We start from the raw sequence: 16,030 nt of genomic DNA on the forward strand, positions 1-16,030 counted from the left end.
TCAAACCCAGGTCCTTGCCAAAAGCAGCCAATATTTTTAATCTTACTTTTAAAATATTTTTTGTTTTTTTATTTATGTGAGTTCCTGAATGAATGAATATGAGTACTTGCAGTGCGTGCATGCTGTGTTCTCAGAGGCCAGAGGAACTCAGAACCCTGAGGTAGAGTTACAGGCTGTTGTGAACAACCAAGTTGGTGTTCAAAACCAGACCCAGGTCTTCCCGCAAGAGCAGTCAGTGTCTTAACTGTTCAGCCTTATCCCCAGCTCCACCACCTTATTTTTGGAGACAAGGTCTTTCACTGAACCTGAACCTGAGATCTGTCTAGACTGTCTGGCAGTGAGCCTGAATTCAGGATCCACTTGTCTGCAACTCCATCTGGACCTTCTGCCCCAAACTCAGAAGCTACCACCATACGTGCTTGTGTGGGTGGAAACCCAGGAAGCACTTTACCTGCTCCATCTCCCCAAACCCGAGGATCATTTTTTTAAGGCTGAATAATAAGTAAATTACTTCGTGTGTGTGTGTGTGTGTGTGTGTGTGTGTGTGTGTGTAGGTATTTAATGTTCTATATTCACTCTTTTGTCATGGTAATTTGTTTTAATCTCTTGGCTATTGTGGACAAATGCCAGAGAACGTGGCTGTGTGAACACTGAGGTCCTGTTTCCTAAGTGTTTGGACATAAACCCAGAAGTAGGACTTCTGGCTCATATGGCAATTCTAAGTTTTGTTTTTGTTTTTTTTTTTTTTTTTTTCTCTAAAGATTTATTTGTTATATCTAAGTACACTGTAGCTGTCTTCAGATGCACCAGAAGAGGGCGTCAGTTCTCATTATGGATGGTTGTGAGCCACCATGTGGTTGCTGAGATTTGAACTCAGGACCTTTGGAAGAGTAGTCAGTGCTTTTAACTGCTGAGCCATCTCTCCAGCCCCTCTAAGTTTTAAAGAATAATTATATTGCTTTTCACTATGGTGAACTGTCCCACAAACTGCACAGGGGTCCAATACCCACCCTACACACACACACACACACACACACACACACACACAGACACAATGTTAAAGAGCGATGACCATATACTATAATTTGAACATTGTTGATGTTGTAACAATGAACTTTTGAGTTATTTGTATTTTGCTCCCAAGTCTTGTGTGTTTACATATTCTTCATAGTATATGTTTCTTGATATTTTTTGATGACTAGAATGCAGGAGACTTGCAGGAGACTTCTGACAGCAGGAAAGAAGAATGCAGCCAGTAGGCCTTGAGGAGCAGAACGGAGGGAGGGACTCTTGAGCATGCCCTGGCTTCTGTCCCGCTGCAGTCCCAGCAACTGCCACTATCACTTAGTGACTACAAAGATTTAAATCCTTGATTTCTGCCAGAACCCAGTTCTGACTGACTGGAGACAGGTTGTCCCTGACAACCTCTGTCCTTATTATACATTTGTGTATACCGGTAGGTTTGGTGTGGCCAACTGCAAAGCCATTGATGCTTGACACACTGTCCATAGCTGAGAAGCCCCTTGTATACCCTTCCCCGTTTGCACCTTCCTCCCACCTCCCCAACTATTACCTAGACCTGATTCTCTTGCTTCTTGATGACTAGTTTATATGTAACACACATAAACCATATATAAACTATATAACATATGTAACAATAAGCTGGTTAAATTATATTCTGCATGCTTTATGTACTTATTCTCGTCGATGCAGGTTATCTTTGTTTATATAAAGTCCATGTGTGTGTACACGTATGTGTGTACACATGTGTGCATATATGTGCATGTGTGTGTGTAAGGGGGGGCATGTATGTGCCATAGTGCATGTGTGGAGCTCAAAGGGAAGAGACTGAACCCAGGTAGCTGGGCTTTTACAGAAAGTGCTCTGACTCTCTAAGTCATCTTGCCATTATTTCTGTTCTTAAAATGCATATATGATTTCCTTCCCTCTGCTGCTGGAGACTGAACCTAGGCCCTTGTAAATGCTAAGCTAAGCACTAGTTCTCTCACTGGGATGCCAAGTAAATAGGTCAGTGAAATAAAATACATTGACAGGATACAGAAATTTGTAATGCAAGTCACATTTTAATACAGTTTCAAAAAGACTTCCCAATGTAACTACAAATTTCATCAGGAAAAATATCTCAGAAATAACCATTAGGACACTTTTTTTGGGGGGGGGTGTTAATCCTTGGCGTATTATCTTGAGATGATAAAGGTATCAAAGGGGCCAACGTTTTGACACTGTGATACGACATCGTGTTAGAATGCAGGTTACACATGCCCTACTGACATATTCTGTTTGAGCATTTTATGCTCTATGCAGTATTCTCCAGCAGCTTATTATAAATAGAGCTGTTGACAAAACGAAATAGGAAATAAAGCCCTCGGAATAAGTTGGTAACAGTTGCAAGACTACACTTTTAAACTTTTTGTTACTACTGTTAGTAGTAATATCCACCACCCCCCCATAGAAAAATTCAGCAAAACTCTTTATTAATAATAAAGAATGTACTCTAGCTGCAATAAAATCTCTGTGTTTTAAAAATAAATATCCATGTGCGGTGCATGTCTATAATCCCAGCAATGGGGAGTCAGAGGCAGGAAGATTATTGCAAACTTGAGTTGTCTGGGCTGGGTAGCAAGATCCAGTCTCAAGAAAACAAAACAGATGTAGAAAAGAAGAAGGGGGGCGGAGAAGAAAGGGAAGAGGAGAGATGGGGGGAGAATATCAACAAATAGATGAATAGATTTACTAAAGGAATCCATTATGAAATCAGCACAAAGAACTACTGCTTGCCTGTCATTGGCATGGAAGACTGAGGCTTTGGTTGTAGCAAATACTGAAACTTGAGGTTGTTATAGCAACCCCCCTCGGCTCTGCAGTGAAGAGTCAGTGCAGAGTCTTTTGCTTTTACAAATTATCAATTGCTTGAATTATTTAACTCACCTTGGAACCAGATTGGCTTTGATAACTGCTTTATTTAACAAACTGGGTGAGTCTTTTTAAAGGACCCAATAAAAATGGCTACAGGCCAGGGCAGGGTAGAGCAGCTGAACCCCATCTGAGAAGAGGACAGATGCTTCTGTGGAATGAAAAAGCAACTATTTTAATATCCATTCTAAAATACTAACACATCCTGGGGGGGGGGGCAGTCTGTGCTGTTTAAAACACAGTAAACCCCAAATTTTAAAATAGGATCCCCATCTTATTCTCAAGACTAATTTTCTACCACAATGAATAAAAGTGCTTATAACTAATAATCTACTACACTAAAAAAGAAAATACAAATGGCTTGTGTCTCATTGCCAGCAACGAGAGTGTTATATGCTAAAGGGCACCTTGATGTTTATAAAAGCCAAAATATATATAGATATATATTCATTTCTCACGTCCTATAGCTCTAATATTATCATTATATAATTGAGCATAAAATAACTTTTGACCCGGTAACTAAAATGATTATGGATGACTAAGATGTAAGAAGCTTCTGCTTAGGTATCTCATTATTACCATGTACTAGCTCAATGGAATTAAACAGGAAGAGAACACAATTTAGGGGGGAAAAGACTAGTTTATTTGTTTTATAAAATAGAATAAGAAAGCTTAGTGTAGATGGTCTGAGGTGTCATCCTCACCAAGAACAGCCCGGTACCATTTTTATTTCATTCCTATAGGACAGACAGGGTAGTATAGTTCCTGACCCCTGCCTGGTCACTTAAATTCTTCTTAAGGAATCCAAAAGAAAAAATACTTTCTATTTTGGTTATTCTTAAAGTTACTATTCACAGACGCCCTGGAAGCAACAGTTCCATTTGGTTTCTTATGTCCCGAGAAGGAACAGTAAACTCAGTTCATAGCAGTGTGACCTCGGCCTTCAAAGGCTGTGGCCAATGATTTGAGAGTTGTAATCTGCAGGCTCCATTTTTAAAATGTGTGGGATGACGCTGTCGATCCGTACGTTGCCAATGAGACCCTTGAAGAACAATTCTTCAGTGATGGTGGCATTCATCAGCCGCAAGGCCGGCAGTCTGAGAAGTAATCTGGACAGCCTGAAAGGAAGAGGAGACGGGGCAAAGTCAAAAGCACCCATGTGAAGTAAGAGAGACCCAAGTTTCAAACATGAAGACGAGCATTTGGGGTGCCAAGGCTTAGAGCAGCAGGGCTACCATCCACAGCACACAGCCCCCTCCACGGGAAAGCCTTGCTCTCAACAGCCCCGCCACGCATCCCCGCCTGGCTGCAAGAACCGAGGGATTGCAGTTTTAAAGCACAGGTTAGGTGCCCTCGAGAATAGCTCCCCACCCCATTTACGAGGGTAAGGACAGGCTTTATGTTATCAGAACACAGGAGGTTCAAGGACCCTTTTGAAGTCACACACACAGACACAGACAGTTGACTGCTAAGGTGGACAGCCAGCACTGGACACAGGACCGTCTGTGCAGCAGGGATAGGCCAGGCAGAGGGGGATCCAGTCGAGGGCGGGGCAAATAAGAGAACAGGATGGGCCATCTGCTTAGTCTTCGAGAGCCCTTCCTTGTGTTATAGGTTTTGTCTGAGATTGACCATAGGTAACTGAAACCACGCAAAAAGAAGCCAACCGAAGAAGCTATCTTCAGAAGTGCATCATATTATCATACGGAAAACAAAACTCAGACAATAAAGCCAGCAAGCCTTGTCGTTATCCGTGTACAACCAAAAACTGTATTCCCAATCATTCTGACCTCCCGTTGGTCCTGAGAGGTGGGTGGCCGTTTTTATAAAAATAAAAAAGGAAAATTACCCCCTACTCCAAAGAACACTGGCAAGAAATGACTTGGAAGAAGGATCATAAACTATTAATTATATATCAGTTAAGAGTGTTTTAATTTATCATTTTCCTCTCTTTTTATGAATTCAGTTATTTCATCTGAAAAGTTGGGATATACAGCTCACCTGCCTGGGCGAGGCTGGACTCTGACTGTCCTGCAGCCTTGAGACACTTTCTCACACTGCAACAGTTCCTCATGTTGAGGTGACCCCCCCAACCATAACATTACTTTGTTACTACTTCATGACTATAATCATGTTTTATTAATTGTGAATATTCATGCTATTATGAATTGTAATATAAATATCCGATATGCAGAATATCAGATAATGTGTACCCTGTAAGAGGTCATTTGACCCCAAAGGGGTTGCATCCCTCAGGTTGGGAGCCACTGATTTAGAGCAAGTGCTCATTAGCTATTGCAGGTGACACTTGGTAAGAGCTGATTTTTCCCCTCTGTGTGTGTGTGGGGGGGGGGGGGGGAGACCACACCCAGAGCCTTGAACTACATGCGTTACACTAACCTGAAGCCCTGGAACCTTCTTCATTGGTAGTGATAAGAAGATTCCCCCCCCCCCCGGACCTTACACATGCTAAGCAAGTTCTAACACTAATCTGCTTCACCCATCACATCATGGCTTTCAGAAGCATTACTCATTTCAAAGGTCACGGTTAACTAAAACATCAAATTACTCTTAAAATGGAAAATGCTGATAGAATAGATTTACTAAAAAGCCTTTAGGCCAGGAATGGTGCCACCTGCCTGTGTATAATCCTAGCAATCTGGAGGCAGAGACAGAGGAATTGGGGTTGAAGACTACACTTGGCTACATGTAAGTTGAAGACCAAAGTAAGCTACATGAGACCCTATCTCAAAACAGACACAATTTCTTTAGATGAATCGCATTAAACAGCTGCAGCCTGGGGGTACCTGTAGGTGTCATCTGGATATGTCCTGGTGATATAATCTTGGAATTCCACATAAGCCTTTTCCTGAAATTTCTCAATTAGCTCCATGTTCTCCAGGCCTGGGTGATCTAGACATAAAGGAATATAAATATTCCAGTTCTGAATGCTCACTTAATAATTCATGGGATAGGGAGACAGAGAGTAGAGGATCAAACTGTTCATTTGACAGAGAAGTCCCACATACAATATTTTGTTCCTTTATTCCATAAGTACTTGCTGAATATACCAACAGTGTATTATAGCCAGTAGTAACTATTATAACATCTAATAAAAAACAGACCACCGTGTGCTAATATTTTTTTCTCATAAACAGTGTAATGGCTTTTGTTTATTTTTTTAACATTTTGCTTTCAACAACATAAAATAACCAAAAAGACTAAATGTAAAGTACCCACAATCCATGACATATTTGCAGGCTGTGTGTCAAGGGGCCACCCAGACATGGCCAACTTAAAAAGTACTTATGAAATTATGAATTACAAACACTTCTATATCTCTATCAGAAAATCATACATGAAATAATCTACAAAACATTTTGATAGTCATATTTCACAAAATAAAATATTTAAAGTAACACCATCAATTGATAGCTTAACTTTTCAATTTTACCTAAAGAAAAATAAAATTGGCAAACTGGTTGTGCTACAACGGAGACACACGTGGGCTGAGTGTGCCTCACTTGAGGAGCTATCGCCTGTCCTGTATAAGGCTGTATGCTGGACCCCAGAAACAGACAGAATAAACAAAATGAGTGAAAACGGAAAGACAGGTTATTCGCTCACGTGAAGCGCTGGGCCGGCCCTCTCTCCTGACCCAGCCCTGCACTCACGTGACACACTTCACAGTGCACAAGGTTTAATGACCTTACTTGTACACTGAGAGGAAGAAGCAGGTTTGCTTGGACAATTTTATTAGGACACACGGGAACAGAATACCTGTCGAGTGGAGAGACAGAGCCCCAAGAACACTCCTAGTCACAAACCGGAGTTCGAGGCCCCTTTACTGACTGAAAACTAGACACTGGAAGGAAAGCAAGAGGCCCATCTTCCCACGTTTGCAGCTTCCACAAGATCCTGAGAATGTAACAAACTCTGGACACACAACAATGGCCTGACATTCTGGCTTTAATAGCACCTAATGATACGGACCTAAGAACTCAAATAATACACGTCTATGTACTCTACCGATTTTCTGTGCAGATGTCTGATATCCTTAACATCAGATTTAAAGCACAAAATTAGATGATTTTTAGCATCTTCAGAGTTTTACACTTATCACAATGTAACTGTGGAACATTTTTATGACTCTAAAGCAACCTGCCGACCAGTAGTCATTAGTCCTCACCTCCCTACTCCCTGACTCTACAAATGACTAACTTACACTCTTCCTCACAGTTGTCTACATGGGATTATTATGTGTGCCTGTATGAGTGGCATCTTTGGTTAGCATGCTTTCATCCTGCAGTAGCTTATATCAAAACCTCACTCCATTATGCTAACACGATTTCATTGTGTGCATGTATTACATATATACACCCATCTGCCTTTTAAAACTTATTACATTTATGTATTTGTATGCGTGTGTGTGTGTGTGTGTGTGTGTGTTTGTGTGTGTACATATGCAGGCACACATACCACAGGGCATTTCTGGAGGCCAGAGTCTTGCAAGACTCTCTTACCATGTGGGTCCCAGGGATTTGAACTGTGGTAACCAAGGCTGCCAGAAGCACTGGCTGAGCCATTCCACCATCTTACTTTCTTAGGCGCTGTTTTGAGCCAGGGCCTCATTTAACGGAAGCTGGCTTCAGCTTGGCTATGGAGAAAAGGTTATGCTTGAATCTTGACCATCTTACTTCTATAGAACAAGTACTTAAAGGCATATCCCACCGAGCCCAGCTTCCATCACCTTTTTTGATGCACAATCACCTAGTGTGCACTTTTTGGCCATGACTAGTGCCAACACAAATATTCATGTCTGGATTTTTATGTACATAAATATTTTTGTATTTTGAGACCAATAGGAATTGAATCCATGCTTACTTAATTTTTTTTTTTGGGGGGGGAAGGGGTATAGCATATGTCCTTGTTATTATAAGAGTGTGTGTGTGTGTGTGTGTGTGTGTGTGTGTGTGTGTGTGAGGTGGCTGTCGGGCGTCTCTCCTCTCTGCCTTTATATTTTGAGACTGGGTCTGTCTTGGAGCCTGTGGATCTGCCTAGGCTGGAAGTCCAGTGAGCTCCAGAGCTCTGCCTGCTCTTCCTCCCCAGGGCTGGGATGCAGGTACAAGCTGCTGTGCCTGGTTCTTTACACGGGCTCTTGGGAGTTCCAGCTCGGGTCCTTGTGTTAGCGCAGCTGCGCTTGCACGGCAGGTCCTTTACCCACTGCACTATTTCCCTAGGCTCCTCATGTTTAATGTCTTCAGCAGGAGCTGAGCTCTTGGCCCTGGCGATATTGCACCACTTCGCACTCCTACCTGCAGTGGATGAGAGCACTAGTGTTTCCACACCATCAAATACATTAACAAGACACACGAGTCCTGGGCGTGGTGGTGCATATCTGTAATCTGTACTGGTTATCTGCTAAGAGGGCAGGTCAAGCCTGGGCTATGTGGCCAAGACCCTGTCTCAAAGGTGCCCATGTGAAGGAAACGTAGGGCGTGCTTCCGTACCCGGGCTGAAGAGGACGATGGCCTTGAGGTAGGCGTACTCATGCCCATCGATGCAGAGCTTGACCATGCTGTTGCAGAACTCCTGCAGCTTGAAGATGTGCTCCATCAACGACTTCCTCCTCTCGGGTGACATTTTATCTTTAAAACACAAATGCACATTGCCATCTGAAATGTTTGACCGTCCTCAGGCATTTCCCTTCTAGCCTTGTGGTCAGGTACGGAATGTAATCAACCTTTTTATAGACTGAGGCTTCAAATTCAGAATCTCTACAACGAGGGCTAAGAGGCTACCTTCTGATAGTGCTCCCTCACCTTCTGATAGTGCTCCCTCACCTTCTGATAGTGCTCCCTCACCTTCTGATAGTGCTCCCTCACCTTCTGATAGTGCTCCCTCAAGGAAAAAGGAGGTAGAAACCCAAAGCCAGCACTCTCTTCTGAGATGCTGCTTTAGAGGCAGAGGCATCTGTCTGGGGAAAAAAATCTGTCTGGGAAAAACAAAAAGAGAGCCAAGGATGTCCCTGACTGGTAGAGCGCTTATCCAGCATTTGGGAAGCCCTAATTTGATGCCCAGCACTGAAAAGGCCTGGTGTGGTGGTATATACCTTTAGCCCCAACACCCAGGAGGAAGACCATCAGCAGTTCAAGGTCACCCTTTGACACTTAGAGAGTCTGTGCCCGGGAAAGAGCCTGACTCAAAAGAAACAAAGAACAACAAACAATAACAACAAAAAAGTAAAATCAAACCAAACCAACCTAACAAACAAACAAACAAAAAACCCAAAAAACAAAAGACTCAAATGCTTATAGCAGGATTTTATTTAAGCTTATACCACTCGAAAGAATAATAAGGAAAAATCATTTTCAATTTTAAAAATTAGAAACTCTAATATAATAAAAAACAAAAGTGGAGCAAAACACATTGCTAAGACCAAAGAAACGCTGAGACAACTATAATTGATCTGTCGCGGGTCTGTGTAGAGCATATCCCACTGTGTTGTGGACCTCAGCTTCCCCAAAGGCCTGCCGTGGAATACATGAGCTGTGGGAGGCGGGAGCTGTGGGACACGGGAGCCGTGGGACACATGAGCAGAATGACTTCGGATGGGGGGGGCAGAATGGGGCGTGATTCTGCCATCTGGGAGCTTTCTCATAGGTGAGATTTTTGAGGAATCTCAGCCCTTTATGAGGTAGCAGATTATTTTAAAATATTGTGAAGAAAAAAACCATCAGTGGTGCATATCTCCAATCACAGCACTTTGGGGGGCTGAGGCAGGAGCATAGCTTCATAGCAGCCTAAGCTACACAGTGAATTCTAGGTGAGTTGGGGACTCAAGGCGAGACTCTGTCCCCTGTATGAACAAGGAAAAAGAAGGAAGGGAGGAGGGAGGGTGTTGGGGGACAGAGAGAGGGAGGAAAGAAGGGAGAGAGAGAAGGAGGGAGAGAGGGAGGCAGGGAGGGAGAAAGGAAAGATAAGAGTGTGGAGTAATGCGGAGTTCATGCGTGCCTGGTGGCCAGCATGTGCAGAGGGTTGTGAGATGCTGAAGGCAAGGGAGTCTCAAGAAGACACTGACATGATGTCTTGAATCAAACTAATACTAACCAGAAATACAAAACAAAGGAAAACAATGAAAAATAAAATGTGCTATGGGACTAAAAATGTATAAATTATTCCTGAGCTTGAAGGCAGCAGAACTGAAATTGCTCAGCCATTTTCCACGTGTTTTGAAGTCACTTATTCTTTGCTTCCTCAGATGAAGCATGGAGAAAATAAAATTTAAAAAAAGGAAGGACTCCATGACTTTCTAGTTCTCTCTCACTGGGCATAGTGGCATGTACCACCTCGCCTTAAGTGCTAGAGCTCAGGAGGCAGAGGTGGGTGACATCTATGATGCTCCCGGACAGCCAGGTGTGTACAGTTGGACCATGTCTGCATAACGGGCTGGCTCTCTAGCCCATGATGGCTTTTAACCTGGACCTTCCCAGACCAGTTCTTCCTGGGACCACTGTGCCCACCCGTTCCTGTTCTATTCCATGACACTAGGTCCTAGGGAACTGAGTCAACAGCAGCTCGTCACGTGACTCTAAGGGTTAGTAGGAAAAAAGTATAGCTTTAGAATTAGAGAGAAGTATACATGCTGAAGTATTTGATCATTCTCCACCTACATGCAAATCTACATGGACTTTTATGTAATATGCAATGTGATGGTTTGTCCCTGCCAAAATACATGTTGGAATCTGGTTGATAAAGCAGTGGCATTGGGAAGCAAGCCTTGGAAGGGGGATTAACGTCTCCAAGGCTAGACTCATTCTTGTAGACTGGTTGTCAGAAGCAAGTTTGGATTCCTTGGTGTGCTCAAATGTGTTCTCTCCCGGAGACACTGATTGATAATCCAGCCCCAGGCATTATGTTTTAGTGATGAAAACTTGATTTCTAAGCCTTTCAGACTTAAATACACTTGCTTTCTTTCTAATTTAAAAATATTTTGAATGCGTTTATCAAATGTCAAGATTATCCACCAAAAAAAAGGTAAAACATTAATGCAGTCATTGCCATATCGAACTTGGGCCATAGCTCCTCATATATCCCTGAAAGCACAATAAATAAAGGTGCGTTTTTACCTTGCTGAAGGCTACTGTGAAGACAATTGACAAACGTTGCTAATATAGTTGCCACATTCATCACTTGCCAACACTGGGCAAGACCGAGGGTAAAGAGTTCATTCCAATACGCTTTCACCAGTGATATGCTATTCTCTTGCCTAATAAAAACAGAAACAAAAGCATACATCAGATATAAACTTCACTTTGAATGGGGTACTTAAAAAAATCATCAAATTAAAATAAGTAAATAAATAAATAAATATCATCAAATTACAACCATTCTAAAAGACCCCTGGGCATCCTGGGAATTCTGGGCTTTGTACACTTGAAAGAAGAACACCTAGAAAGTTAAATCCCAAGTAGGTCACCACCATCCAGTTCATAAGAACAGCCGCAGGAAGACTTACAGAGATGCTCAGAGGTCAATAGTGTTCGATGCCTCCCTAGCACTAGGCTGCCAGGCGTGCACCATGAGATCTTGCTTCAGAGCTTGTTTCTTTGCAGAAATGTCCTCTTATAACACGTCCCTCTCCTTCCCAGGCCCCTTTGGTGCTGACCTGTCCATTCAGTCAGAGTTTATGCAGACTTCCTAGTTTCCCACTTAGTTGTGTTAGGGGTCTGTTTGCCACACTACCCAAAGGTAGAAGGTCTCGTGCATTTCTGCTTTGCGGTGAACTGCTCTAATACATAACCTATAGAAAAAAATCTGCTTTTTGTTTTTATGTTTTTTGTTTTTTTGTTTTTCTCTTTGAGGATATAGAGAACAGGCAGAAGTGAGGACTTTAAAAAGACAGAGAAGCTGTAAGTGTGAGTCTTTTTACAAGAAAAAAATCTTCAAACCAAACCAATATTTTATTATAAGATAATTAAACGGTAAGATTTCTTTCCTTTCTCCAAAGTGATTCAAGTTAGTAAGGACATGCTGCTAAGAAACATGCTCGTCCTGATGACTGCACACAAACTTTCCTTCTTGAAAATGCCACAGGGCACTGGTAAGATGGTGGGAAGGTAGAAGTGCTTGTTATCAGGCCCGAGCCCTGCCGATCTCCGGGCCCCACCCAGCAGCTGGAGAGAACTTACTACCACATGTAGTCCTCGGACCTCCACGTGTGTGCAATGCCATGTTCAGCTCCATCCCGCAAACACAACATAAAGTGTAATGAAAAAAGAAACTTACAACTTTGTGTTCATGGTATGTTTAGGCAGACTCGGCACATCCATGTAAGAGATAATAAAAGCCAGAAAGACTAGCATATACAAAGAAGTTGGACATGGCTGTGCACGTGTATGCACAAAGCACGTGAGAGGCTGAGACAGGAGAATTGTGTGAGTAGATGATCAGCCTGGGCTGTACAAGGAGTTCCCAGCCAGTCTGCACTACAATGTGAGATGCTATCTCCAACCAACCAACAACCAACCAACAACCAACCAACCAACAAAACAACCCCCCCCCCCAAGAGTTTACAAAGCAGTTTTTCCTCCTGGGAATGAGGTATTTGGGAAGGATGGTCTGCCATCAGAAGAAACTGGCTGTGGACTAAATTTAAAGGAAATCTCAAATGCAAAGACAACCAGTATGTTTAAACATTCACACAGAAAATAGTCAAGAGAAATCTATCCCAGTTAAAATCAAGGAAAATAAGGACACTGTGTTCAGTTGTCAGACATGATAAGATCCGGAACCAAGAACAGTGAGGGAAAAGGCATCACTTGCCCACTGCCAAGGTAAGCCTAAGTAGTCAGTGCTTCCTGGGGACAGCCTCTAACATGGCCTGGACAGAAGAAGGAAGCTGGCAGAAGCCCAATGTCCATGGTAGAGATGTGTGTGCAATGCCCATGGTAGAGATGCCTATGCAATGTCCATGGTAGAGATGTGTATGCAATGTCCATGGTAGAGATGTGTATGCAATGTCCATGGTAGAGATGTGTATGCAATGTCCATGGTAGAGATGTGTATGCAATGTCCATGGTAGAGATGCCTATGCAATGTCCATGGTAGAGATGCGTATGCAATGTCCATGGTAGAGATGTGTATGCAATGTCCATGGTAGAGATGCCTATGCAATGTCCATGGTAGAGATGCCTATGCAATGTCCATGGTAGAGATGCCTATGCAAGCTGTAGTACTCCCATAAAGTAGGCAGCCATTAGGAATAGTGGGAACTTAGACACGTGATACAGGAAGCTTGAAGTGCAATGTGACATCAAGAACAGCATGTGCCAATATGTGACAGTGTTTAGATGTTTAATGGCCATAGCCTGGGAAGGGCTGGCAGGACAGTGAACTCTTGGGTTAGTTATCTCTGGAGAGAAGATTTCACTTTTTACAGTTCTATCCTTCAGGGTCACTTTAGGTATGAAGAAAAGTCAAAAGCAAAGTAGCTTTCATCTTAACCTCTGCTTTTAAAAAGAAAACAGCTAACCAAGGTAGTTAACTAGTATGGTGGTTTGGATGAGAACAGACCCCCTAGGCTCATGCGATTAAATACTAGGCCCCCAGTTGGTAGAACTGTTTGGGAAGTATTTGGAGGTGTGACCTTGTTGAAGTAGGTGTGTCACAGGGGTGGACATAGAAGTTTCAAAAGACCCAAGCCATTCCCAGTATTTCTCTCTGCCTCCAGCTCGGGGTTCAAGGACAAGCACTCAGATGTTGCTCCAGCACCATATTTGCCTGACTAGTGTGATGTGCTTCTCGTCATGATGGTCATGGACTCATGGGCTCTAACCCCCAGAAAACCTAAGACACACCCCCACCCCAAACTTTTTTTCTTTTATAAGTTTTATACGTTTATAAGTTTTATAAGTTTTGTAAGTTGACTTGGTCATGATGTCTTATCAAAGCAATAGAAAAGTCACTAGGTGAACACAGGAAAGTAAAAATAACTAGGAAAAATAAAATCAGAGCTAGCCTGGGCTACCCTTTGTATTGGAAACACCTTGACCTTGTGTTTCCCAGAGAACCCTTGAACCCAGAGAACACCTTGGATTCAGTGCAGAGAAGGAGAAATGTTGAAACAAGGAGCTGGAGGGGGCAAGCAAGAGCAAGCCACTGGATTAGTTTATTGCCAGAGAGAAAGTCAAGGGTTAATTGTAGAAGTCAATTACAGGAGGATATCTATCTATTTATTCCAAAGAAAAACCCAGCTAGGGATGGCTATGTGACTGTAATCCCAGTGCTTGGGAATCTGACCGAAGAGGAGCAGGAGTTCAAGGCTAACCTGGGCCACATTGTAAGTTCACGGCCAGCCTGAGCCACATAGTGAGTCTGAGGCTATCCTGGAATCACAGCAAGGCCCTGAATCAAAAACAAGCACACACTCTCTCCTCCCCCATCCCTCCCCCCCCCCCCCCCCCCCCGAGAAACCCCAAACCTAGAAAGCTAACCACCACTATAAACAATGACAAAAAAGTACTCTCAAATCCTGGTACTATGTTGTTGAAATGACTTGTAAAAGGCCATTAGGAGAAGAAAGCAAGAAGCCCTCCCGTAAGAAGAACATTCCTAGGAGAACAGAGACCCACGCCTTTATGTCTAGCAGACACGGGGTGCAGTCGTTTCTGTTCCTAATCTGGAGATGTGGAAACTCAGGTAACCTGGTCTAGACACACAGGAGTCAACACACAAATAAACCATTTACTTCTGATAGGAAATAAGTGACTATCACGATCACCATTAGTACCTATTCTGACATCCACATAAAGACGCCCGGTCTAGCCGGGCGGTGGTGGCGCATGCCTGTAATCCCAGCACTCTGGGAGGCAGAGGCAGGTGAATTTCTGAGTTCGAGGCCAGCCTGGTCTACAGAGTGAGCTCCAGGACAGCTAGGGCTATACAGAGAAACCCTGTCTTGAAAAAACCAAATTCAAAAAAAAAAAAAAAAAAACCAAACAAACAAACAAAAAAAAAACCAAAAAGACGCCCGGTCTATTTGATGCCCAACACGGAACCAAATCCATGGTCCTTAGAGAAGAATAATCAACACTATACAACAAATCCATCAAATGGCAGGTTTCAAACCACCAGGCTACCGAGAACTGTTAGAGGAAGCAGAGTTGCTTTAACTTTCAAGTAGCGTGTCAGTGAAAGCTTCTGTACACGGCAACGTCGGCTGTGGCTAATGGTGGTGGCCTGGTTCTAGAAAGCCAGGCAGAGTGGGGCCTGGTAGCACAAGTCTGAAATCCCACCACCCAGGAGCCCGAGGAGAGGAGGACTGATGGGAGTTTGAGGTTAGCCTGGGTTAGACCCTGTTGGAAAAAAGCTCGTCAGGTAAAAGTGCTCACTGCTGAGCTGACGGCATGACTCCAGTCCTTGAAACTAGTAAAGAACTGATTTCCCCTAAGTTGTCCTATGTCCACATGTGTGCCTTGTAATACATGTGACAGACACACACACACACACACACACACACACACACACACACACGGTGAGACAGAGAGAGAGAGAGAGAGAGAGAGAGAGAGATGCATACTTACATGCACACACACAAAATAAATCCTCAGAGTGGGCAGGCCTGCTGCTGCCTACACTGTAGGCAAAGTACACCAGCTAATCCTAGCTTCTTCATCTGAGGGACCTCAGTCATGCAGAATGAATTTCCTACACATTAAACTACAGATCCAAAACAGAAAACCAACACTCCTACTAAATATAGAGGCCTTTCAAAACACAAATATTTCAAAATACAAAATACACTAACCAATCCCCCACCAAGTCACCAGAGCAAACATGTCTGCCTACCATCGTCTGAGTCTCTCTGTAAAATTAGAGCTTTGTGGAAGATCTCTGTATCCAGCCAGAAAAATCCAGCCCCCAAGTCAGTCAGCTTTAAAAGTTTTATCTCCACACAACAGAATTTCCCACCATTAGCATCCAGCTCTTATCTGATTAAGTCAAGGCATAAAAAGGATTTAAAGATTATCTAGGCAGAGAGGGGAAGTTCGAGTTTACATAGCAGCTAATGGGCTCCACAGCTATCCTAATTAAG

General features: G+C 43.1%; 1 protein-coding gene across 3 annotated transcripts in view; it reads right to left on the bottom strand.

Annotated features, from left to right (window-relative positions):
* Positions 1 to 2,075: 2,075 nt before the first annotated feature.
* Positions 2,076 to 16,030, bottom strand: part of Nr2c1 (nuclear receptor subfamily 2 group C member 1) — a 52,146-nt gene continuing 38,191 nt past the window's right edge. For all 3 annotated transcript variants that reach the window (XM_052165543.1, XM_052165544.1, XM_052165545.1), the window contains 4 exons: positions 11,064 to 11,203; positions 8,445 to 8,582; positions 5,742 to 5,847; positions 2,076 to 4,052 (listed from right to left, as the gene is read on the bottom strand). In XM_052165543.1, coding sequence (XP_052021503.1) covers positions 3,878 to 4,052; positions 5,742 to 5,847; positions 8,445 to 8,582; positions 11,064 to 11,203 — 559 coding nt within the window. In that variant the 3' untranslated portion in view covers positions 2,076 to 3,877. The remainder of the gene's footprint in view (positions 4,053 to 5,741; positions 5,848 to 8,444; positions 8,583 to 11,063; positions 11,204 to 16,030) is intronic.

The sequence above is a fragment of the Apodemus sylvaticus genome, chromosome 20 (genome assembly GCF_947179515.1).
Source record: "Apodemus sylvaticus chromosome 20, mApoSyl1.1, whole genome shotgun sequence".
In the NCBI taxonomy this organism is placed as follows: Eukaryota; Metazoa; Chordata; class Mammalia; order Rodentia; family Muridae; genus Apodemus; species Apodemus sylvaticus.